The 27,474-nt window shown below is 39.1% G+C and overlaps 2 protein-coding genes across 2 annotated transcripts; both read right to left on the reverse strand.

Annotated features, from left to right (window-relative positions):
* Positions 1-3,400: 3,400 nt before the first annotated feature.
* Positions 3,401-17,306, reverse strand: si:ch211-195b21.5 (uncharacterized). Its single transcript, XM_018694686.2, has 8 exons — positions 16,953-17,306; positions 8,646-8,791; positions 7,955-8,540; positions 6,482-7,127; positions 5,798-5,862; positions 5,598-5,694; positions 5,394-5,512; positions 3,401-4,678 (listed from the first exon to the last, which is right to left on the reverse strand). Exons 1-8 carry the CDS (start codon positions 17,304-17,306, stop codon positions 4,151-4,153), a joined length of 2,541 nt encoding a protein of 846 aa, XP_018550202.2. The 3' UTR covers positions 3,401-4,150.
* A 624-nt stretch (positions 17,307-17,930) lies between these two features.
* On the reverse strand, positions 17,931-27,216 carry fam98a (family with sequence similarity 98 member A). The gene is made up of 8 exons (XM_018694690.2): positions 27,050-27,216; positions 25,449-25,597; positions 24,761-24,895; positions 22,673-22,854; positions 22,338-22,418; positions 21,014-21,130; positions 19,950-20,117; positions 17,931-19,249 (listed from the first exon to the last, which is right to left on the reverse strand). The coding sequence occupies exons 1-8, from the start codon at positions 27,085-27,087 to the stop codon at positions 18,590-18,592; spliced, it is 1,530 nt and encodes a 509-aa protein (XP_018550206.1). The 5' UTR covers positions 27,088-27,216; the 3' UTR covers positions 17,931-18,589.
* Between the last annotated feature and the right edge of the window lie 258 nt (positions 27,217-27,474).

A 27,474-nucleotide genomic window follows, 5' to 3' on the forward strand; every position in this document is an offset into this window, starting at 1 on the left:
TCCTGATTTGAAAATTATAAAATACCAATGCCTGGTGAGTTGGATAGTGATTCTCAGTGGGTTCAGCACCGTGAAAGACCCTTAATTAGGGCCATTTGACTCAATATTAATTCTCAGTGCAGGTATAAGCTGAGCTGTTGCTCTGCACATTTGCAGAATGCTGAATGAATTTTAAAAACAAGTTTGCTACATTGACGTCTAACACACAGACAGACACTTCATGACAGACTTCAGACATTTCATGGCAAACCTGTGTATTGTGATGAATATTGTGATGAGGAAGAATTCTTCTCTCTTCTCTGGAAATTAAGCATTACAGTGTTAGGTAGTCTTGACAGTCACATTGTTGTACTGTACTGTATGTATCCAAGAGAATCTACTGGCCAACCCTGGGTACAACAGCTTAGTAAATGTTCTGTTTGCCAGGATGTCTTCATTCTACTGAATCTTCATATCCAAACTGATGTTATCAGAGAATCCACATACTGTATGACTTTAACTGTGTAACAATATGCCATTGGACTGTTCAAAATTCAATCCGTAATCGTGAAGCCTTTTGTGATTGGGGATGTGCCACCTAATGGCTTATGTAGTACATTTGAATCAGTTCTGATGGGGTTATGGTGTTGGTAAAGAAGCTCTGTTTTGGAGTCTGTATGGTCAGCTGAACCACAGTTGATGATCATAGTTCTGTATGTTACTCAAGTAATTGTGGACAATACAGTTTTTTGATTTTGTGTGTGTGTGTGTGTGTGTGTGTGTGTGTGTTTGACAGTGTGGTATTGTTACTTTTACTTGAGTAGTATTTTAAGAACTTCTTCAACCACTGAGTAACTCAGAACACTAGAAGATGTTTAATTATTTCAAATGAAGAACACACATTCCTAATTACTGTAGGAGTTTTTTTTTTATTTAGTCATGACCAATGTTTCCCCTAATTTTTCATGTGTCTGGCATACACACAAACTCCCTGAGAATTCCTTGGACCACTGTGAGCAACATCAGACGTGCACACTGTCGCACACTGTTATTTTATGCACTACATAGTTTTGCTGTGCGCGATTGCACAGGCGCACAGCTTAGAGGGAACATTGGTCATGACACACTTTATTTTGGAGACTATTTCTCTTTGTAGCAGCAACTTTTATTTTATCAAACCCCTGCATCATGATTTTAAAACCACTCTGATAATAAATGATACAATCTACCAAATGTCAAGTAAAACACCAGATAAAAAGTTCTGCCACAAAGGGACAATTAAGACTGATCTGAAACAATTCCAACTTTAAAAAAGTGTTATTACAGAGTGATTCTGAATTCACTGTAACTTTCATCAAGCAGAATCTCATTACAGCACAGATTGTGCTGTAAAGAGATGTAAACATTTGTTTCCTTATTCCATAAACCTTTATAGAATTACTATTCATATCCAGTAATAATAGGTTCTGTCCAGCAGCATTTGAGGCCTTATTTCAGTAGCTGGCCTGGATTATAATAGGATATTCAAGGATATCCAAGACCAGTTCAATTTTGTGAATCAAGTATCAGTATATACAGAAAACTTAAGGAAAAATATCATTAACATCAACTTATGATTGTTACCTTGCACTGGACATAAAGACATTTGAAAGAGTCCCCTTTCTTATTTTGACTCAGACACTCAGCAAACATCATCTTATTGTGTTTTCTTCAGTATCTTCTGGATTTTTACACAAGAGGAGGACACTCACCTTGGAAATTAACATTTTTGCTGGTTTACTGGGTTGAGTGCTGTGTTGGTAACAGCCATCTAGCTATAAGTTCAGTAATCTAATTGGAAGAGACATGTCTTTATATATTTAATTTATTATTTTACAGTAGTTCTGTGGGGAAATTGTTCATCATATTAATTAGAACATACAGCATCTTTTATCTTATGAAACTATTTTTGCCCTTTTCAGGTGACACAGCTTTACAGTACATCTGAATATATTGTAACAGAGTAAAAAGATGACTTTATAATACAACCATTCATTCAACAATCTGATTTGTTTAACCTCCATACAAAGACAGATTATATGGATGGCATTTGACATATTACAGCAGGAAAGACCTGATGTCTGAATGCCAGTTTAGACATCAGTTTAACAGACCTTAATCATGGTAAACTTTTTGACTTGTCATGGCTGGAGAAGCACAGGTGAAACACTTTTTGTTAATGATGGCATAGTTCTATTCAGTGCACCAGTAAGCCATTTAGGTATGCATGAGTGTGGTTGTGATCAGGATCTTGACGTATCCTGGCTGTTGCACTTATATTGGTTTCAGAAACGTGGATATGCTACCTGGAGTACTAATATACTAGATGCCAGGTTATTAAATAGCCAGCTTTCTCAAGTTGCATGTAAACATCATAACCTGAATAAGATCCAACTCAGAATGAGACTCTAAACTGGGATACTAGGGTACACCAAGGTGCACAATACCAGAACCCTGGAACTAACCCACCTGAATGGAACAGTTGATAATGTATGTTATCAACCACCAGTACCTTTCCTGCTACGACACACCAAAATGTCTGCTGTAGTTCTCTGTTGTTCATGTTGACTCACTGTTACATTACCAAGGCTTGATAGACACCTGAGCAGAACAAAGCCAGTGTGAATCTTAATAGGAACACCAGTGACTAGTCAAAATGTCTGCTGTAGAGAAGGTCTGTTTTTATACAATCTCTCATATACAAGTGCGAAGTCTGTGACATTATCATAGCTACAGAAGTACTGCCCCAGTAAAACAACCCTCTCATATGTTTATTTATAACTTATTTGGAAAACATTAACCCATTTTGAAAGAAATGTAATGCTGTGAGATGTATCTGGAAAGTAGCAAAATTGCTGATAGTGTATCTGTAAAATCATCTCCAACATGTTTGATCTGTTTTCCACTAAAACATCTAATCTAGCAATACAATACGCACTCACAGTGATTACAGCATTATTCAACTTTTTGGTTATAATTAGGCATTCAAAGTTAGGGTGACGGAGGTTTAGAAGTAGTCAGCGGTGACTTGAGTCGCAAAACACATCATGATTATCAGCAGTGAATAGTCTCTTCCTTAACCAAAGAGCCACAGGTGGGACACCAGATGCACACTCTGATCTCTGGAGGGAAAAGTTTTGAACCTCCTCACTGCAAGCCCAGGTGGTCGGTAAATGTAGCACTTTTTTCTCTCCAAAATATAATACTTGTGACAACGATTATGTTTGTTGCCACAACGAAATCGAGAAAACTATAATATACTGTATATAAATGTAGTTCGGTAGAAGATTCAGCATTACTCTGAACTGCAGGTTGTTTTCTATCATTGCTGTCCAGGCTTCTGCCTTAAGTAAAATGTTATGGCCAATTGACTGCACAGAGATGAAGAACTCATGGGTTAATTTAATTTGAATGTTACATTTCAGATACAAATGTAGACAAGTCAAAACAAAAAATGAAAAAATGCAAATTCACATATTACATTTCTAACATTACAGAGCTGTTGGTCCTTGGAAAATATGCACACAGTAGCAATGGTATCAAGAAAGATGAATATGTTGACAAAAATAACTCACAACTTTTTTTTTTTTTTTTTTTTACATTTAATTGAAAACATTAAACCAGAGTGGGATGACACATTTCAAACATCAGCATCTTCTTTTTCATGCATAGATCTGTAGGTAACCACTTAGCAAAAGGAGCATGTTGACATTTTGGAAAATGCACTCAGATAAATATATATGAGTTTCTTCTGTGTGTGAGATGATCTTGATTAGCAAAAACACTGCAAGCTGTTCTATCAGGAGTGGAGAACCTCCAACAAACATCCCCTGCTAACTATAGGTAAGAGCCATCTCTGTGCTACACACACAAAGACTAAATTGATATTTATCTTCTCTTTAAAAATGGTTTACAGCAAACAAGTGCAATTTCTAACATGTCAGACCATTCCTTTAGCCACAATGGTGACTCACTCCTGATGGCCTACCTCTGTCTTCTGATCACACCAACAAAAAAGAACTGACCGGGAAGAGAAAATTATGAAACTGATAAAAGTGTACTGATGAAACTTGGACCTTTAAGTTGGACAACAATAAGCAGCTGACACCATCTGAGAAGTATAATACAAGAATTAGGACTTGTCCCTCTTCTCTTTCTTCTTCTTTTTCTCCTTCTTCTTCTTTTTCTTTTTAGGTGATTTTACTTTAGGTGATTTTCCTTTGTCATCAACACTATCATCACTGCTTTCATCTTTTTGTCTGCTGTCCTTGTTTGCATCTTCCAATTTGACTTTGTTACAGCTCCTGATGGTCTGCTCCTTGTTCACTTCCTCCTTGACCCTGACATTTGAGGGAGGTGTCAGGCCACGGGACACCGTTATGAGCATCCTCTCCTTACTCATCTCTTCTTTCAACAACATGTTTTCCTTCCTCTCCCTGTAATTTCTGCAGTCATCATTGAGTTTGTTTCTGTGATCTCTCTCATCCCTCCAGTCTTGTTGATAATCTCTGTGATTTCTGTGGTCTGCTGAATCTCTATGGTAGCTGTAGTCCCTGTGATCTCTCCTGTCGGAAGGGAGTGGGTGTCTGTTACTGCCACTGCTAAAATAGTCTGAGTGTCCCTTGCTGTCTCCAGCATGCTCGCTTATCTGCCCTTTCTGCTAAAAAAACAAAAAAACAGACATTTCTTAGCAAACATTATTCAAACAGTGAGAAAATAGCACATTTCATTTTCAGCAGCAGATTAATCCATATTTGGAACTCTGGTGAGTATTTGGAGCAACAAGTATGTGTAGGTTAACTCTAGGGTGTGTGTTCATGGTAATAAAGGAACATGTCATCCAACAGTGTGGCTCATTTATGTGTTTTAAATAGTTATTGAACAACAGCGGAGCTCTATGGCAAAGAGGAATAAGACACAGATAGATGACAACTTAAAGGAAAAATCTAAACAAATGAGAGAATAAATATAGCAAATAAGCACAAGGGGTCACTGAATGGTTTGATGAGCATGTCACTAGATCTCAACCCAGCTGAACACCTGTGGGAGATTTTGGACTGATGTGTTGAATGAGGGAATATCTTTTAGAAGAATGGTGTTCATCCCTGCAGTAGAGTTCAGAGACTTGGAGGATCAATGCCAAGGAGCACTGAAGCTGTTCGGGAGGCTCATTCTGGTGGCCCAACAATTCACTAAGACACTTCATGTTGGTTCCACTTTAATTCATCATCTATGTGCATATCAGGCTTTGGATTCACACACGGTACTTGCTAACAGGATACATTCACTTTTGGTTTAGGTCTTTTCATGGGATTTATTGACACAAGTATAAAATATTACCAGCCCTATGCAAAAGGACTTACTGAGGTACTTACACTGTGAGAGTTACTGTGTTGATGGATGGCTGCATGGTTTTCAGCACAATTCAAATCTCCAATGAACTCCTCACATTTCTGGCAGAAAAACCCAATCACTGGTGTCAGAAAACTCAACCCTGCAAATGGACAAGAGAAGCAGTGAAACATATTGAGACTTTTAGTGTGTGGAAGGCAATAAAGACCAAGAAAAAACTGCTTTACCATCCTGTTTTAACAATCCCTCCAGTTCCTTCATCAATGATTCCATTTTACTTATTCTGGCTTGTTTCTCTCTCTTCCTCTCCACATTGCCACTTGCCTGGGAAACACAATTTCAAAACTAAGGGGTTTAGCTATTCTTTGTATTTACCTTTCATACTCAGATGTTGTGCAGTCAATGACATATCTTGAAGATCTCCTACCTTGTGTTTATCAGAGGTCTGAAATGTACCACTGCCATCACTTTTTGCCCGCTTCTCCTTTGTTGCTAAAAAAGTAAAGAATTACATAATCCTGTGTAAATCAAAAGCATTAAACAATAGACAGACACGATAAATCATCAGGGCAGATGGTATCTGTTTCCAAATGAGTGAGTACACTTCCACATTCACAAAATCTTATCCTTGACAAATGGGGATAAACTGATCAAAAATCAACTTAACACAACCTATAATTCTAAAATAAAACAATTGGGCAACTAAATGCACAAAAAATTCATGCAAACAATTGCTTTTATAGATGTTTTGACATTAACCATGCCTACACATTTAACAGATGAGGAGAGTTTTGAGATCCTTGTTTACACCAAGTGACTGGTCATCTCAAAGTATAAAGCTGGCTATTGTGTATGTGTGTTTTTTTTCTTTTAATTTGGGGTTTCTGCAGGGTCCACCAAGTGAAATTTAAGACTTTTTGTACTCAGTTGTTTCCAGCAGCTCATTACAATAATGTCATAAAATACATGTGTCTATGATTTGTAGCTGCAAGCCACAATAATGTAACCAATTAACAAGCTGATCACAATGTGTATTTATGGTAAATAAATATAAAAAATAAAATACTTATGTTCCACAAGTCGAATCTTTCATTTAAAAGAGGATTGTCACCTTTGATCAGAGACTGTAGGGATTCCAGAGCTTGCTGTATGTTAGGGTTATTCATTGCTGGCATTGCCAAGCTTGTTGCTGTTAGGTTAGAACCAAGAAGTGCAGGAGGCTGCTTCTCCTCCTTCTGCCCATGCTTTTTCACCATGATCTTGCTGATGTCTGCCGTGCCCTGACTTTTTAATATATTCTTGATCTTCTCACACTCAGTGCTGTCCAGCTTGGCAGACGCTAGTCTTGAGGAGGTTATCTGAAGGTGTTGCTTCAGATCAAGCAGATTCCCAGAGCCACTGAGAATGGACTCATGCTGTTGACTGCAAAGAGCAGAAACATCCATTCCTTGTAGTTTACCTTGTTCTGACATCTGGGAAAATGGTGCAAAAAGGGTTGCAGATGATTTATTGGGTTGTTTTCCTCCGGTGTCTTCATTCCCATACAAGAATGACTCTTCATCTTCAAGCTCATCAGCTTTCTGAACTGTGGTGTCTTCTTGACTTTGTCCTTGGAGCCAAGAGAAGTCACTGCCTACTCTGTCATGGGGAAGGAGCATACTATCAGTTTCCAGTGATGCTGAATTTTCCTGACTGTCATGTTGCGGAGGTTTGTACTCATCTGGCACACACTGCCTTTTTTTGCTTTCATCAGAGGCCTGTACAGAAGAGAACACAACAATGACATACACTTAATACATGCTAGCTCCTTCACTTTGTTATCTTACCAGGCTACTAGACTTTAGGGAATAATGAGGAACAGCCCAAGGAGGTACAGTCTATGCATGTACTTCTTTACCTGCCTGTTCACCCATGTATTTAAGTCTTTGCAGGTTAAGTCAAGTCTAATCTGAGATGATGACGTATACTATTTTAGTCCAGAACAATTATGTGATTGACTATTTTAATTAATTATATTAATCAGTGAATGTAGAAATTTGTACTATGTAACAAGTAAAGACATGCACAGAGGCAAGGCTCTACTAATACTCAGCTTCTCAGTTACACTCAAAAACAAACTACCAATGCTGGCCTTCAGTGCACATTCTACGTTCTGTTTCACTTCCTGACTGGTCACATCACGTAGTTAACATCCCTTTCAGTCTGTGGCCTGTCACTGTCATACCACCCAGTGAGAGCTGCAGCCACAAGTTCATTTTCTTATAACACAAGATTATCTTATTAAAAACACTAGATGCACTGATATTTATGGTTTACACCTTCTAGTAGTTATGTTTGAAATGTAGCTGTATAGGTTTTATTCTTGTGAATTTATGGCAGACAACAACCTGTAAGACAAACTACTGCTATATGTGGTTGATGCATAACTTTTACCTTAGAATGAAACTCTCAATTTGGGTATGTATTATGAAAACGGCCTTGGTATATCGAAACAGACTTTCTTCAAGAATCACACTTTCTGTGCAGACGTCTGCTGATAACCCACTAAAACAAGACATTTTGTAGGATGAATGATGAGCTCTACCTGAATAGTGAGGATGGCATCTTTCAGGGTGGGCAACCGCTCTTCCAGTTCTTTGCTGTTCATGACCAGCTTCAGTCCTTCTAACAAACTTTTCCCTGTCAGATTATTACTGCTGCTAACACTGCTGCTGCAGCTGTGGCTAGGGCTCCTCTTTCTCTTTTTGTCTTTGGCATGGCTCTTTTCACTGCTACTGCTTCGTGACTTGGACCTCCTAACCCGGCTCTTGCTCCGTACATGACTTTTCTTCTTGCTTTTGCTCCTGCTTCGACTCCGACTGCGAGCCCTGCTGTTGCCTCTTGCCCTGCTTTTGCTTCTAGGTCGAGTCTTGCCACGGGCACGACTTTTGCTTCTTCCTCTGCTTCTGCTGCATGCATGGCTCTTTGCTCGAGATCTCCCACGGCTTCTGCCACGACTTCGGCTCCTGGTGACATGCTTCTTGAACTCGGGGTCTGATTTTACTGCATCTTTCAGGGCATTGGCTGACTTAAATGCATCAGCAAGGTTGTATGCCATGTCCCCTTTCAGATAGTCTGGGAGAGGTTTGTTGGCTGCAATGCATCTCAAGAATTCCTCACCAGCTTGTTCACTGAAAATAAACATCCATGGGTTTCAAACACCAGAAAAAAAGTAAAAGTACATTAAAGCTAATGTTCCATCTTAGACAGAAAAAACACTTTATGAACACATGTACCTGTTGTCTGGAAGATGATGTTCCACAGGGTTGGGATTCCACTGTGGGACCTGAAGGTGTGGTGGTTCTGTGTGAGGGACAATCTGCTGGCTGCCTCCCAAAGCAATCACTGTACTACGGTCTATGGAGAAGCTGCTACAGTGGGGCTGAGAGTATTCAGAATTCATGTTATGGTGTTGTATAAGAGAGAACTGCAGTAGCATACTTTTGGAATTATTATGTTTTTTTAAGGAATCATTAAGTTTGTGAATACTACATTAAAAAGGCATTCATCAAAGCTAACACTTAAATATTTGATCTAGAAATTATAGAAAATATGTAAATCAAGGGGATAGCTTTACACATTCAAATGTTTTCTTTGAGTAATAATTGTACACAGAATACTGGACATTTACAAAGTGATCAAAATAGCAACTGTTTAAATAGTCTGTGGTTACCTCAGAAGCAAAGTAAAGTAGGTTATACAATTTCCCAAGGAGTGATTTTGCCTTTTGGTGTAAATTATATCCACAAAAGACTGAAAATGCTCATTAATATTTGAGATAATGTGTAGAGTAAAAAATAAACAGGATGCTTGGGTCAATTCGGTTACACTGACCTACATGACTTAATGGCCCAGATGAACCTACAGGAGTTTCTGACAGCTTGTAATGGCTTTTCTGCCACAGAGGAAATTCATTCCTGAAAAGTAAAAAGCAGTTCAAAGTGTCTCACAGTCTGTTTACGGCAGGAACAGATTGAAGGTGGGATCATCTATCAAGCAACTGGAATTATCGTCACTTTTCTAATCACAGAGGAGGAGCTCAAACAATAGTTGAAAGGAAATTATTCAAACTGCTTCAAAGTTTGACAGCAGAGAGTGTCAAAGAAAGTATGTGGCTGATAAATAAGCTACACAAATGTGGGATGTATGTTTTGTTTTAATGAACATACAGTTGTATGCAAAAATATGGCCACCTATGGGTAAATTACCTATTTTGTTGAGTTTTTGCAGTAAAAAGAAGTAAATACAGCCATGAAGCAAACAGACATAAAAACTGAGACTTCTGTTCCACACTTTTTTATTTAATGAACTTAAAAAATAAACAGAGCATCTGACTACTGTGAGGTCTCATAATGTAACTAGCTCATAAGGCAGACAAAATCTGACTCTTCAAACCTTGTTGTAACACTCAAAAACCATGGACTACTCTATGATATGAAAATACTAATAACTAATGCCTAGCAGGTAAGGCTGTAAAAACATATCATGGCACTTCCAGCTTGAAATGACTGTCTGAAATGTAATTTAAAATGGAAGTTAAAGGGAACTGTGGAAGTCAAGATGAGATTTGGAAAACCACCAAAACCTTAAGACAAAACTGCAGGTCTGCAGGGCAGAGAGGCAAAGCCAAACCCATATTACGTCTACAAGGGAGCTGCAGGAAGGTATAGCTGACCACTGGTTCACAGATCCACTGTGTACCACCGTTTAGATGCACAAATCAGCGGGAAATCTCACCTGCAACCTCAGCACAACAGTTAATATTTTAAGTCTGTAAAGTAAAATCTGGATAAGACAGTCATTCTGGAAACAACTCTTCTGGACAGTAGAAGTTCAAAATGAACTTTTTAGCCACAATCTCCAACAGTGCATATGAAGAAAACAGTAGCAGCATTTGACGAAAAGACCATCTCACCAACTATTAAGCATGGCAGTGCAAATATTCTGCTTTTGGGTTGTGTGGCAGCTAGTGAAAGAGGTTGGCTTCTAAAAAATGATCTAAAACAAACCTAAAAATCATCTCAAACTTATTAGTTCTGAAACAGCCTTTCACTATCCCTTCACTTGACCATCACTGAATATCTATGAGTAGGTCTTAAGCATGCTGCGCAAGATAGCCTTACATGATGTCAGAGCTTGAAGTGATGATTAGGAGGCCCTGCCAATATCGCAGAGAAATTACTAGCCTGGAAGTGTCTTAGAAAATTACAGTGGTGGAAAAAAGTTTTCGGACACCCTTAAAATTGTACACAATCTCAAATATCATGAAATATTTGGGGAAAAATCTATTTTGTGTTTCAAAATGTGTGGCTGCATTAGACAGACAGAAACGAATACAAATTATATTTTTTTTGTTTATTGTTTACAAGAAAAACTAACAAAACTAAATTTTTGACAGTTTCAATACGTCAGTTCTCAACATTGTCGGTATCAAAGTCAACAAACAACAAAGAATGTGTTCAAAACTGAACACACTGGCAAGGGGCATTATCTTGTTGAAAAATCCAGTTTTGACCTTGACGGAACAGTGCACATGCAGAAGGGAGCATGTGGGTTTTCGAGAATGGCACAATACTTGGCAGAGTTCAATGTGCCATCAGAGACAGTGAGATGACAAACACCAGCAGCACTCATGCATCCCCAAACCATGATACTGCCTCCACCATGCCTGACAGTAGGTACTGTACATGCTGGAGATAATGCTTCGCCTGGCCTTCTGCATACCCTCACATTATCAGGAGATGGATAAAGCTGGAAACTGGACTCATCTGACCACAGAATCTTCTTCCAATTCCTGGCTGTCCAGTTCTTGTGTGCTTGGGCCCAACGATGCCGGGCTAATCTCTGTCTCTCATTGATCAGGGGCTTCTTGACAGCCTTGTAGGACCTTAAGCCATGACCTAAAAGTCCACACTGGACATCAGTTTGGTTTGACCACTGCTGCTGAAGCTCATGTGATGTCATTCGGCAGTTTTCCCTGCACATGCGGATCAGGATGCGGCCATTTCTTGCTGAAGAAACCCTTGGACGCCCAGATCTTTGTTTGTCTTCCAACCTGTTGGTTCATCTGTATTTCTGCAGAGTGTATCCAACTGCTGAAGGACTGCATCTGCACTTCCTGGCTATCTGGCAGCAGATGTACCCTTCCTGGCTGAAAATCTGTATCTTCAGGCGTGTTTCCTGCATTAGGTTCCTTGTTTTAGTCATTTTTGTCTCTGAAGAACTTTCAAATGAACTGGCTTTATGTAGACACGAAGCACAGCAACAAAATTGTAATAAAAAGTTCTTATGTATTTTTATGGAACCAATCAATTTTAAGTTTTTAATGGCTTTTTTAGGATTTGTTTAGTATTTTGGCTGTCACTGTACTAAAAGAAATTGCACTTGAAGACCTAAGAGTGATTCTTCATGCAATATTTCACAAATGCATGGGGTGTCCAAAAACTTTTTTATGATATGTTTCAAAAACAGTTATTAGAAAAGGAGGAGGTGTCTTGTAAACAGAAGCATCATATACCAAATCATTCATAAAAACAACCCTTTGTTCTGTGTTGTTAATGGAATATAACCTCCACACTCTGTGTGTTGTCTATAATTTCTGGAGACTTTGATCCAATGAAACTCTTATTCTTGTTATTTGATAGCTCTTCTGACACACAATGTTTATGGACAAACTTAATTTAATCAAGTACCATGTATTTAAGCATTTTACTGGTGCTCTGTATATCTGGATTATATGTGATGCAGGTCACAGGTTTTTACAAGTTAGCACCACTTGAATTCGTGATAGGTGCATTGCACATGATCAGACCACTTTGTGTTTAAATTATGTACACAAGTGATTGTGCCTCCATTCCTCAATTCACTTGGTGATACATCACTGTGATTAAGGGCAAGGAGGAGAGTAAGCAGAAGGTCAGCATTGGAAAAAAGTTTTTCTAGATGTGTATTGGTGAAAAGAAGCCCACTGTGTTTTTTGATAAATTTCTAAATGATGTCTTCACTCTCACCAATCACTACCAGTATTGGATACTTGGGAAAACACAAGCAACCCATGCTCATAAACCACAATTGTTTCCACGTGGTATTTTTATAAACTCTGTAACCTGTGTAGGATGTTGCCAATGCTAAGACAGAGGACCACAGTACATACAAAATAGACCAGCTTAAAGAAGGACAGTAAACAGGTTTGCTTTAAAATATCTGATGCATTTTGTACACTATTCCCTGTATGAGATATAACAAATCAAAAGAACAGGAAGATATTACAACCGGTAATACATAAACAGTGGTCTAAATAAAATAAATAATACAATGTATACAATGTATGTGAGAAGGAAATTATGTGATGAGCGGCTTCATCTCTAGTTATTGTCAGAAAAATCATGTTCTATTCAGAACAGAATGGACTCATAGCACACAATAAGCAAAGTTAGTTCAAGGCATTGTAACACATCAAGAGCAAGTTTTACAATGGATAACATTAGAATCTACACATCTAAATTTTTGCATTGAATTCAACGTTCCTGAGCTCTGACACAGAAATATGCAATGCAATACAATGCAAACAGTGGCAAATTGTCTTGACAGTGCTGACCTTAGAGAAAACGGAGAGCTGGAGAGTCCAAAATAGAAGAAGGTATTGTAGCTTATCAAAACAAAGTTAGCAAGTTCACTAGCTCAAAGAATTTTATCTGTGCCTAAAATATCTCTTTGCGTTAAATGGCATAATGTGCAGTACAGGTAACAAAATGCCAGAGGGACAAAACAAGCCAAGAAAAAGAAGTTTGGCAAGCTGTTTTGGCCAACAAGTGCTTGCATGTTTTCAACTAGCTAGAAAAGATGTGTAAATAAGTTTCACTCTGTACTTTCTGGTGTAACATGGCCTTTAGTCATGCTGCTTGCTTGATTGTAATATGTTCTATTGGCTATGTTTGAATTTATTCAAACACATGCTAATTCAAATTTATTCAAATTTTGCTTTCTGACAAGGTGACAGCCCTAACCTATAAACAGATATATTACTGTGCATACTGTACCATTTGCAAAGTTTGGAAATTCTAAATTTATACTACAATGTGCAGTTATTGAAGCTCTGCAGCTCATATGTTTCAGCACCTTGTCTTCCAAAACTGCAAAAAAATCCCTGAAATAAAAAAGATGAAAGATGTTGAAATATGCAAATTATGCAAATTTAAGATATTATTACTTAACCTAATTATTGTCCTTTTGACTTAATACTTTTACACCACTACACTTAAATTTACAATCATTTAACAGCTTTTGTCCAGAGTGATGCACAAATCCAAATTACAGTAAATCAGTAGTGTAGTTTCTGCATCCACAAGTTCATTTCTCTTTTTCCAGCTAAAGGAGGATACTGCAAACACATTTCTGTGTAGTTCAGTGTCTCTGCTCATCCTTGATTCCATCTATTTTTCACTGCAAAATATGGGAATAATCATGGAGGACATTGCCTGTTAAACAATTCTTACCAGATATTTCATTTATTAAAATATGTATCACAGTATCTACAAAATAACACCCAAAAAAGAAGCAACAACTTAACTTTACAAATATATGGTAGAAATGTAATAACTGCTTGTGTTAGCAAGTATTTTTGGCTGCATAATAGTTGAAACCTAGTCTCTTTTTTCCTTAAAATAATCAAATATTGCTTCTGTTGACTTACCCATTGAGTGAGTGGCTGTGCTGACAAATTTGACCATGCTGTCTGTTGTCAACTGAAATGACCTCTGCAGTATGGCCATCAGGAAAATGGGAAAATGTCAAATACATGGTTGCCAGGATGCACTGATGAAGTCGCATGCATAACGGTTATGTGATCTGACAGGACCAAAACTCAATTTTAGCCGCAAACAGCACTTTCTAATAGAGATGTCCTGAGGCACTGCCTCCCACTGCTTTAGCTATGTTGATGCCACTTAAGATCTGTGGGTTCTCCACATGGGATATAGAAGTGTTGACTTGAACGATTCTGTATTGATGTAATGACACAACATAATTGATTATTGCCTCCCGACGTTGCTTATTGATTTTCCAGCCTCTTTACAATACTGTTCCAAAGTTCTAAATTATCTCCTGTTGGCGACACATGAGATGTGGTGACGTTAGCTGTTTTTACTCGGAGAAGCTAACACCTGTCACTGTAATAGAAGGACCCAGTCCAGCAAAGAATTGATGTCACGATGACATGTGCTTCCCGGACTTCAGTCACGGTAGTCATGTACCAATAACGGTACATTACATTAGCTAGGACTGGCAGATTATTTTGCATGTGCTGTAAATGAGAGCTGTTTATGAGTCTCATACAGATGCTCTTCTGGTGGAGCTAATGGCTCATGTGTGTCATTTTTGTCTGTTCTCTACATTCAGGAAGTGTCCTTCCTTAAAGCAGAAGACAGCTGCTAGAAGCTGAAGCTAGTTTGCATAAGTATTAATTTTGTTTTTGAGGATGGAACAACACACACAAATATAGGTAGGCTAGATCTATACAATTTATTTATTTTAGTTTATAATGTAAAGACATTTATGTTGACATTGATTTCTAAAGCCCTTTTCTAATTAATAAAAAAGGGAGTTTGTATTATCTGCTTTTATTCATTTATGAAAAAGTAGTCATTTGCAGTAATTTAGAAAATTGGGGATGCAGCACATCATCGTGCATAATGATACATCGTAATATCCAATCAAATCAAATCATTGACCCGATAATTGTAATCAAATCGAATCATGAGATCAATTAAGATGCACAGCCCTAAAGGTATAGTCAAACTGTGGGGCAAATTCATAGTGGTGTACTTTCTACACTGTTTATACCAGGGGAGGACCTTATACCAAACCTTATAATTATATGATTATATATAATTTTGAGTTCCAGCAAGATAGTAAAATTGTAGCATACATTTTTTTTTTCACATCTAATAAACTGAATCCAAACTGTATGACAAGTCATCATGTCTCTTAATGTGCGAAACCAATGGTAATTCAAAAATCATACTTGAGATCTCAAACAAAGAGAGTATCTACAGTTATGTGCCCTGATCACTTCATAGCGTACGTTACCCCCACCTCTTTGTCAATTGAAAGCTGCAAGCAGAGGTGTCCTTCATCTGAAGCCATCAAACCCTTTCAAATAGTGTCAATCAGCTGATCTCAAGATGATTAATTTTGTTTAATTGAAGAAGAGTAGCCTACAGGCTGTGATGTTTCAGGAAAATTGATTTTAGATTAAAGGCTGTGAATTACAGAGGATAAGGTGAAGGCAAATTTGTATAAAACAAAAAAAGTAAATAAGTTTTTTTAAAAAAAGTATATGGTCCTAAAAAAAAAATCACACAACAATCAGAAGGCTACGGCCTTTCATATCATGAAGTATTTCTTAAAAAAGAACTCTGAACAAAGAATAACAATGCTGCTTCAGCCATGGCTAACATGCCATTAAGCTGTTCTAAAATCACACTTAAATTGTTTAAAGATATACTGTGCAGGAGTTGCTGATTGCTATTTGCCATTCAAAGTTGGCCCATCCTCCCTGGCTCAACAAGCAAGAGATAGAGGTGTGGTAAGCAAGCTGACTGAGGGGATGCAGTGAGAATAAAACAGTGAATAAGAGAAATAAATGTTGTTTTACAACTACACAAACCCACATCTCCATACATATCTACGGGAAGGTGCTGCATTGCCAGATTTTGAATGCATACAGCCCAAGTTCAGTTCCTCCCTCTGTCAAACAGTCACAGACCTGCAACTCTTTATACATCAATGACACCTACAGACACAACCTCTGTGCTGTTATTGGCTGGGGGCTTCCTGGACAAAACATACTTAAAACATGGCGTATACTTTAATTTAATGGTTGAAAAACTAAACCAGATTCTTTTTTGGCTGCAAATTCAAGCAGCCCCCAACTTTACATGGAGCCAGTGGCCCCCAGGTAATTTGACTGAGACCCCTGCATTAGACAATAGCTTCAATTTGGCTTGCTTTTTTGTCAGAACTGGAAGACAGAGATGGCCTCATCTGCAGTATAATGGCAGACTGCGCCCCCATTGCCCCATCTCCACCTAAGTAAAAACCTCTACCAGCACTAGGTTGGGATGGGGTAAACAGACAGAAGAGAAACATGTTTCTAATATTTGATTTTACTTCTGTGTCTAATCGACCCCATGGTTACAGTATACTGCCTAGCCGTCTACGCTGTAGCCTATGGCTACTGACATGTACCTCCCATGTCTTTAACAGTCGGGGGACAGTAAAAAACCCGATATTTCGGTTACCTTCGTCAGTCACGTGACTAGCATCCCAAAAAAATACGAGGGGGCATGAAAGGCAACACATTGTTTTCCAGGAACAATTCATACAAGAGAAGATGATGTTGTTTATACCTCGGATATAAAAGGTAGCTACACTACTAGTCACTGCGGTCTGTGATATTTGCTCATGTTTGCATTATGCTAGCCCTATCTGAATTATATATCTTGCTCAGCTAAGCTAGCTTTATTGGCGTGTTGAGTACGTACACTGATGAAATGCCCTCTCGGTGGCCTGTTGTGGAGAAAATGGCTATCCGGTGCTGAGGGCGCAAACTGTCCACAAGGTCCAGGGGGCAAATGTCCAGGGGGAGGAATACCACAGGATCCTCCGGGTCTAAAAGGTGGGCCACGGGGTGGCGGAGGTCCAAACGGCGGCGAGCCATGTGTAGGTTTACCTAGGTGGTACATGGTCGGGCACACTAACTCCAGAATCGTCGAGAGGAAGCCAAAATAAACGGAAAAAGTCTCCCGGCAAATGTGCCAATTATTTCCACACAGTTGAGCGCCTTGCACCACTGTATGCAGTATTTGCTGCTTTCGCCGGAAATGCAACAGTGACATCGAAAAACATCCGGAGTAATTCAAAATAAAGGTCTACGTTTTCATGGAATGTTAAATTTGACATACTTCGGACTTCTTTATATAATCTAAATTAATTCATATGCCAGAGTTTATGAATTAGTGTAGAATACCCAATATAAAATATTAACTTCGGTTTCCCAGGAATGTTCATACAAGTAAAGGGCCACTCATTCAAATAAAAGCTCAAGTTTTCAAGGTATCTTTTCAAGGTTTCTCAAGGTGTTCAGTGACAGAATCTGATTACTTGAGCTACATATTGTAGAGTATGAATCCATGCATTTGATTTCACATCATAATAAATATATGCCTTAATCAACCCCACTATGTAAACTGATAACGTCTGAAGCCAAGTGATAGCCATTTCTGTTTGCCCCAATGCTTTTGACTTGATACTACAGTACTATACTGTATATTTCCTTTGTTATATTCCACTTTAGTGAATTAATATCCGTTATTTTGATCTTTTGTATTTGCACAGATCTTTTTTGTAGGATTAAAATTCATATCAGCTGTCTACAAAACTTTTAATTTCACCCAAACATAGCATTTGACAGACTCTTGACACAGATAATCAGACCTCTGAATGAAAAAAAATGACAATACTCTCATTTCAGATTTTATTGCTTATTTACACATCCATGCAAACCTTCCAACATCCAATATCTATGCACCCAGTCTTTCATGAGTAGTACAAGATAACATCTTTAAATAAGTAACAAATGAGATTCCAGTTAAATCTACTGAAACGAAATGAACACTGGAAAGACTGAGCTGTTTTCAAGTTGTCAACTTCAATTAAACTATAAGAACTTCAAAAATTATACATGTAATAATGATGTCAACTTCGTATGTCAGATACACAGTAGGTGCACTGACCCTGAAATCTTAGGAACCTTTCCTTCCTTTCAAAAAAGTCCAATATATATGCTAATTAAGTAGCAAAATGAGGTCAAAACAGCAGAGTCCAATTAATCAACTAATCATTCATAGTAGCTTTTGTCTTGAATACTTGTACACAGGAGGCAAAAAAAGGAACCATTAACACACCAGGAGGAAAAAGCAAAGAACTACCCTCTGTAGTAAAGCAATAATTCCAAAACAGTCTATAGCGAGTGTATACAGTATCTGTGTGTGTGTGTGTTCTAGGTCCTCATTTAACATTCTAGTCAACTAGACAACAGATAGGATGATAAGGCATTTTGAATCTGTTAATGCAGTAGTCAATCTTTGTGTGGACTCTGCTGCAATGACCCACGCTGTCTTCAACTAGTGTAGTGTCTGCCTTGACTAAAACCAGCTTGGTTGTAGTGCTGCCCACCATGTTGGAAGAACTGTTCAAACGGTCCTCCTTGGTTAAAATTCGGGCCCCCTCTCCCTCCCCAGCCTCCCCCTTGTCCTCCTCCTCCTCCTCGCCCTCCTCTTCCCCTGCCTCCCCGACCTCCTCGACCTCCACCTCTCTCCTGATGCCAGCCTCCATCTTGGTTATAACTGTCATGGTAACCGCCTCCTCCTCCTCCATGATACCCTGGATCCTGGAAGCTTCCTTGGTTATTCCCTCCTCCATAACCACCCCTCCCTCCTCCCCCATGATGTCCTCCTGCATCCTGATAGTGGCCTGGGTTGTAACCACCTCTTCCCCCTCCCCCTCCACCTCCGTCTCCCCAGCCTCCCTGCACCTTCCCCCCTCTGCCGCCTCCTCCTCTACCACCCCTGTCTCCATGTCCTCCTCCTCTCTCATAACCTCCACGGCCACCTTGAGAGTGGTGATCGTAGCCCCCCCTGCTGCCTCCGTGCCCACCCCCGCCATGGTGTCCTCCACCCTGGGGAGCATCCTGGCGCTTCTGCCAGGTGGGCATCTCTGGTGGAGGAGGCTCAATTTCGCAGGGTCGGCCTCCCCTGTCTGGCACTCTTCCCATTAGAACCTAAAGGACACACATTAAATTAAGACAGTGGACACAATGTGTTGAGAAAAGGGCCATAAAACAACATCTAACATGCTGGAGCAGTCATGTGAAACTATATTCACAGTACATCCTGAACATACAAATATTTGTCTGTTTAAATCAACATATTAGAATTAACTACAAACATACATTCATTTTTTAAAAAGTATATATTTGCGACCAATTTTAAAATATTTCTGTCTACAGCAGAGAACAGTGTGCTTGGGGCTGAGATCCAGAGACTGTGTAATGTAGGAGAAGAGTCATTTAACTATTTACAGACAGACTAACACATACTAAGACATTATTGGTTTTGGTGTTTTCATGGGATTTGCTAACAGTAAGGAAAATATTGAATAATGACAAACCTATCCTTTGAGTGGATGCACAAAACATTATGTGTCACATATATAAAACTGACACTATTGCTGCCTCTGTTGAAAAAAAAAAATCTCTGAATACATGAATCACCAGTACTGGTAATGTTCAACTCAAAAATCTGCAACAGCTTGTAAGTTTTAGCACACATCAAATACTCAAACAGCTGTGTAGACAGCACACGGAACAGAACATGGGATTTTGGACATCTTCTATAAATAGAGGAACAGTATTAAAACACTCTGCTTAATAATATACTATGAAACTGAAAAAAATAGATTGTGTACATTGTTTAACCCACCTTATTAATAGCACAAGCAGTCTTCTCTCTTATTTTGCCACTGCTTGTGCGTAGGATCTTGGAAAAGTCTTGTCGAGCAGCAAGAAGATGGGCAACAGAGATTTTACTTGTGGTGCAAAGGGCAGAACGCAGAGGCTGGTAAACTTTGGCCAACTTTTCAGCATGTGTCTTTAAAATATACAAAACAAAGTGTTTGGAAAGCAATACATCACATATATAAGTCATATACACATATAAAATGTGGCTTAGCAGCAAAAATTTGTTTTTCTTTTGAACATGCATGTTAATTGTTGGAAGCTGTTATTTATATTGATTTATTCATATTATTGTGTATTGTGTAGTCCACATGGGATAGACAATTTTAATGTAATGACACAGAAACCAAAAATGAATGAAATCATAATTTAGGCCACACATACTACTGTGAGTGACAATAAAAAACAAAACAATGTTTCCATTACAGGTATGCAGGAACACTGTTGATTTTTCAAATCATGCTTAACACATATTTTAACAAAAATATGTGTTAGCAGATACTGAGTGGCCTGAGAGGAGAATCAAGTATTGTTGGTGTCTATATGGGAGTCCAAAGTGTGATGGTCAGAATATGACCATATTCAGAGCTGCAACAATTAGTGCATCCATCCATCATCTTTACTGCTTATCCTTTGAGGGTCTCAGGGGGCTGGAGCCAATCCCAGCTGACACTGGTGAAGAGGTGTTCTCTCTAGTTATCTCTCAATCTCCTTCCCCCATATTATTAACTCATGGCCATGCAATATTTTTTCCTTCAAATGTCTCTAGAAGGGCTCTGAAGCGTTCAGTGTACATGTTTGGCCTTTTTCACTTTTCTGTCCTAATCTATTCCTTGTTACACACACTCATATACAACTGACTTTTCTCTTCTCAACAGGGCAATGAGCACACCCAAATGGGTAAGAGTGGCCTAACTACTAATGAAGCACACTCAATGTGGACAAAGACTTCCTGTTTAAAATGCTTTATTCGTATTTTATCAGTGCTTTGTGCCTTTTTTGTTAGGCATTTAAGAAGTTTCCACATACCTTTGCTCTGTCAGACCAACCAAAAGACTGCACTGTCACATCGAGGCGTTTCAACAGCATCTTCCTTCTCACTTCATACTCATTCACTAATGCTTGGTTTATAGCTTCAATTTTTTCCTGGCAAAATGACAAAACAAGCAAAACAAGAGTCAGTCACTGTTGCAGTGTTTCCCAATTGTATTATACAGTGCATTCATACAGTATTCAGACCCCTTCACTTTTTCAGATTTTGTTATGTTGCAGTTTTATGCTAACGTCAAATCATTTTTCCTCTCAACAAGCTACAGTCAATAGCCAATAATGACAAATTAAAAACAGCATTTTAGACATTTTTTGAAAATTTATCAAAAAGGAAAAACTGAAATATCAAATATTCAGACCCTTAACTATCACACCCAATTTAGGTGAGGTGCCTCTCATTTCTCTGAGATGTTTCTACACCTTGACTAGAGTCCACCTGTGGCAATTCAATTGATTGGACATGATTTGGAAATCACAACCGCACACACACGCACGCAAGCACACGCACGCACGTGCGTGCACACACACACATACACACACACACACCTCAAGAAGGCTACACAAAATTCTGCTGCATTAAAGGTTCCCAAAAGCACAGTGGTCGCCATAATTCTTAAATGTAGGAAGTTTGGAACAACAAGAACTCTTCTTAGAGCTGGCCACCTGGCCAAACTGAGCAATCGGGGTAGAAGGGTCTTGGTAGAGGAGAGGTGACCAAGAACTTGCTGGTCACACTGAGCTCCAGAGATCCTGTGTGAAGATGAGAGAAACTTCCAGAAGGACAACCACCACTGCAACCACTCACCTGCTCAATACCATCCCAATGGTGAAGCATAGTGGCAGCAGCATCATGATGTGGGGGTGTTTTTCAGTGGCAGGGACAAGGATACTGGTCCTTGTCCCTGCCACTGTCCAATAGGACAATAACCCTGAGCACACAGCCGAGACAACGAAGGAGAGGGTTGAATGCCCTTGCATGGCCTAGAGCCCTGACTTGAACCCATAAACATCTCTGGAGAGACCTGAAAATCCAACTTGACAGAGCTTGAGAGGATCAGCAGAGAAAATGGCAGAAAATCCCCAAATCCAGGTGTGTACAGTTTGTGACATCATACTCTAGAAGACTTGAGGCTGCAGTGACTGCCAAACATGCTTCAATTAAGTACTGAGTAAAGGGTCTGAATACTTGCGTCAATGTGATTTCGGCTTTTCCTTTTTTTTTTTTTTTAATAAAAATGAAACAATGAAGGGGTCTAAATACTTTCTTAATGCACCTATTTCTTCATCATTTTTCAGTATTTACCAGGTGCACAGGTCCAAGGGCCTTCTTCATCAAGGGCTCTCCTACATGATTTGGTGGGACCCGACTTATGGCTTCTTTCAGCTGACAAAAATTAAAATGAATTACATTAATGACAAAAACAGGAAAGTGCAGAACTAGATTTCTGGCACTGGCTGTGGCTAACATGACAGCATGACATGATACTGTAATAATGAATATCGTGCCAGGACATTCCAACCAAAAAGGCCTTTACTGTGAGGCCTTTACAAACAATCCTTTGAAAAAGGATACAGACCAACTATGATAACTATGATTGTGAGTGCACACTATCTCTCTGTGTCACCAGACCAACTGACCTTCTTCTCAATTCCACTGAAGAATTGGAACATGGTGATGCTGGCAGGAGGCTTGGACATGCCCAGCGCCATGCAGATGCCCTTCAGTTCCTGGAACACTGGACTGCCTGACTCCTGAGCTTTCTTCTGAGGCTTGTTAACTAGGATCATCCTTGATGCCTCCAACTCAGATACCAAAAAGGCTAAGACAGAGATTGAATTTGGTTAAGTTCTAATTGCTGTTAAAGGATACTTAAGTTTCAGAAAGTCATACAACCTTGTCAGTGATATGTGGAATTAAATAAGACCAACTTGGAAAAAAATTTAGATATCTGGCATAAACTTGCTTCATCAATGAAAACAAATGAAAAAATAAAAATACACACACACACACACACACACACATATATATATATATATATATATATATATATATATATATGTCACCGGTTAAGTCATACAGACCTTCATAGGCTTCATAATCTGCAAAAGGTGGCTTTCTTGTAAGTCCAGTGCAAAACATTTTGACTTGTCAGAAGGAAAAGCATAGGTGTAAATCATAATATTAATGATGGCTTTGTTCTATTTAGGTGTGCAAGTAAGGGCCAGTGCAGATGTCAAGCCTTTTGCCAGAATTTGCCTTTCTCAGACAAAATTCTTTGATCCAAGACTTGATCTAAGAGTAATTTTAACTGCAGTAGGTAAGAGTGAGATGATGTTCATTGTTGAGGCTCTGAGGCTTAGCCGGCAGTGTCAGAATTACTTGGTCACGAAATAAAGTAGCAAAGGTACCCATCCGATTTCAACGCAACAGCCAAGACTGACACCAACTAAAAACACTCTACAAAAGAAAAATCCGACACAGGTGTGGAGCTATTAATGCTCCTACACACCCAGTGTTGTTTACTTACATTCACTGAGCATTACTATGAACTAATACACCTGCTTATTCATACAACCATCCAGTCAGCCAATTGTGGCAGCAGTGCAATGCATATCAATGCATATCATGAACATACAGGTCAGGAGCTTCAGAAATGATCTAACATCAGAATGGAGGAAAAACGTGATCTCAGTGACTTTGACTGGGGCATGATTGTTGGTGCCAGACAGCATTTCTCACCAAAACTGGACAACTGAAGGCTGGAAACACATAGTCTGGTGTGATGGATCTGGATTTCTGCTGAGGCAGCAGATGTTAAGGTCAGACTTTGGTGTCAACAGGGTGAATCCATGGAGCCAACCTGCCTTGTGTCAATAGTCCAGGCTGCTGCTAGTGGGCCCTTAATACCAATCAATCATGGTCTGAATGCCACAGTGTGAGTATTGTTGCTGACCATGTTCATCTCTTTATGGCCACAGTTTACCATCTTCTAATGGGTACTTCCAGCAGGATAATGCTCCATGTCACAAAGCAAAAGCTGTCAAACTAGTTTCATGAACATGACAGTGAGTTCAGTGAACTTCAGTGACCTCCCCAGTCACCAGATCTGAATCCAGTAAAACATCTTTGGGATGTGGTAGAGATGGAGATTGGCAGCATGAATGTGCAGCTGACAAATCAGCAGAAATGATGGTGTAGTCATGTGAACATGGAGCAGAATCTCAATCTCATTTTGAAATAAACACACTGTGAAATAAAATTGAGGCTGTTATGAAAGCAAAGAGAAGCCCTACCCGGTATTAATACAGTGTTCCTGATAAAGTGCTCAGAGAATGTTTTTTTGTTTTTTTTTTACTACACCTCTTTTCTGGGATTGCAGAGACTGTGCTACATTAACATCTCTCTCTCGGTTACTTTTGTTGCTCCTAAAACTGTAGGGCATGTATAGCTTTATGCAGGTCTGCTGTATTGGGTAATGTGGGTGTGCAGAGAGTGGAAAGAAAATAAGTGCAGATAGTGTACTTTTGCTGCCATCTAATGGTAACTGCATGTTATGTGCACACCCTGTGTGGGATAGCACTTTATGATATACAACTATGTAATAGGTCACAGGTGGCTGTGGTTCAACAATCCATGTAAAGGGTACCAGACTTTAACCTTTCAGCCCACAGGTCAACACTGCAATAGTTGCTTTTTAGAAATGTTACAAAGTATTGTTATCATACTGAGGAGCAGCAGACAGTCTGTCCTATTGAGAAACCTCTGGGTGATGTCTCCACTGGTAAGAACAGAGTAAGGACAGGCGAGCTCTGACAGCAGACCACTCATCTCCAGCTGAAAGCCCTCTGCCTCACTGGGACCTAGAAAGGGTAGGGCAAACAATTCCCACATGATGTCATGAGATAGACAAATAACCTAGTAAAATCTTGCACAGCCAGCCTAAGCAATACAGCCAATGAGTAGCTGAGTCTGGTTCTGCTTGACGTTTCTGCATCTTAAAGGAAGTTTTTCCTTGCCACTGTTGCCTTGTGCTTGGGTCTCTCTGTAAATATAATAACATAAAGGGTGTGGTCTAGACCTGCTCTATATGAATATTGCCTCAAGGTAACTTTTGATTTGGCACTACATAAATAAAGCTGACTTGACTTGACCTGACCTCAAACAGAAAACTGTGCTGCTTCCCCTCTGGCATCAATCACTTACATAATTACTCACCAAACATAGACCATAGCATGTCATTTAGCATAACTATGTATTTTCTTTTCTTTGTCATTGTTATCAACTTAGCTAGCAAGAAAAGGAAATGAAAATAGGCCCAGAGTTTTCTGTGCAACTCCTCTGTCACTATTCAATATATTTATTTAATTCTCCATCAGGTACAACTATACTTAATAGTGATAAAGTGTGTCTTACAGTTAGTGGCATGCACATTCTCTTCAAGCTTGCAGTAGAGTCTAAGCTCTGAGACAATCCAGGCACAGAGCTTTGTAAACTCAGGTGAAGCTGCTCCTCTGCTCACAGCAGAATCCAGAGCTCCTTCCTCCAAAAGAGGGCCTTGATACCTGCAACAACACACATAGCTTTAAAAACACATAAAACGGAGCCGCAATTCTTTGCTTCTCTTATTAGTACATTTAGGTAGTGACCATGGGTGTAGATTTGGGTATGGACAGCAGGAGCATGCACTTACCAAAGTCAAGGTGTTGCTGAATTTTCCAAAGCAATACTTTAACTATCTAAAAAAAATCTACATTGTGTTACTTGTACAATCTATGCAGAGTTGCTATGTTTGCATGTTTTCAGCAAAATGTTGGATATTATGATAAAGAGTGAACAACTGGGACATGAGGGATACTTGACTATGATAAGGCAACCCTCAACTTCAAACTGTAGTATGCACTGTTGTAACTTTTGCCAGTAGTAGCAGCTTTGGAGTTGGTGATAAACAGCACTGAATGGGTAGCAATAAGGTTTTACCTCATTGTTCAAATGTGATCTCATTAGTTAAAATTACTCATAAAGTGAATTAAGATCTCTGGTCATTTTTAAAGATGAACTGAATTGTAAGTAACACCCGAGCTTAGCAAATGACAATGCTATGTAAGGAATCCAAACATTTATCTTCTTTGAAATCACTGGAAGAAATGTTATTATTTTATGCCATTCCTTCCCCTTTCCATTAGTGGACCAAGAGTAGAATTATTACTGCATATGGGTAATTAAGACATGAATACTATTTCATATTTGAACAGATAATTGGTTATTAGTATTCAAATATTCATTTCATTTTCTGTCTAATCAAATCTAATCAAACAGGTCAACTTTAAACATACTTTTCTGTCCCATTAAAATCATTATACAAGTCTTGCAAAATCAGACTATTCATGTGTAAATGCATATGAATGGGAGGGAGAGACAGGGGGAGAGAATACACCCTCGCCCAAACGTCCAAACCTTTAGTATACAGAAACAGGTTTGACACCCAGCTCCTCATGCCAACTACCAACTGCATTCAATGATGCAACCCCACCACATTTAAAATATGGGAAATCTTGCTTATTCCCAAACGTGCATGGCGCATAGAAATTAGCTCTGGGTCCTCAATTACACATAAAAAGTTACTGGATAGGTTTTAGGATATAACGAATAAAACAAGGAACGCGTAATAAAAGAAACCGTGCATTTTAGAAAGTCGGGCTAAAACTGGTTGAGCCATCTATTGGAACTGTCCTTGTATGAATCATGACGGGGGCAACTTCTGCTGACGCAGCTCCGTATAGAATGATCCTGCTGCAAGGTCCATCAACACCAATACGCCCGGATAGAAAGTAGCTATGACACACGTAAATAGTCGAGAAAAACTACAAACTGACGTTAGTTACAACAGCAAGCTAGCCGTTTAGCTAAAACAAGCTACACTGCGCTGACTAAAATAGGAAAGACAAGGCTGCTTATAGGACTGACAGTCGATGCACATAACGTTCATAAAGCAGGATGCACATTATGTAACTTACCCTAAATCTTCAAGAGAGACGAGAACGTCATTCTCCATCCCTTAAAAAATTTCGCTTTACAACCACGTATTCAGAAAGAGGGTTTTCACATCAGCCAGCTTAGCTGATACACGTTTTAGTCCTTCTTCTTCTTCTTCCTTGAACCTGCAGACTGGAGGCAGCGATGGCGTATTGCTGCCCCCCTTAGTCTGTACAATGCTATGCGTTTTTGTTTGTTTGTTTGGTTGGTTTTTTTTTTTTTTTTTTTTGGGGGGGGGGTTGTTTCTTTTTGGTCTTAGTATTAGGCTGACAACAAGTGAACAACTCTATGCTAATTTAGGGGCTTGGTTACCTTTTAGCCTTGCTGCACCCTGCAAAGTTGGGGTGATGATAGTGAAACACTAATGTTCAGGTAATGGTCATGGCACCAATTAATGGCACAACCA

The sequence above is a fragment of the Lates calcarifer genome, linkage group LG16_LG22, assembly GCF_001640805.2.
Source record: "Lates calcarifer isolate ASB-BC8 linkage group LG16_LG22, TLL_Latcal_v3, whole genome shotgun sequence".
Classification (NCBI taxonomy): Eukaryota; Metazoa; Chordata; class Actinopteri; family Centropomidae; genus Lates; species Lates calcarifer.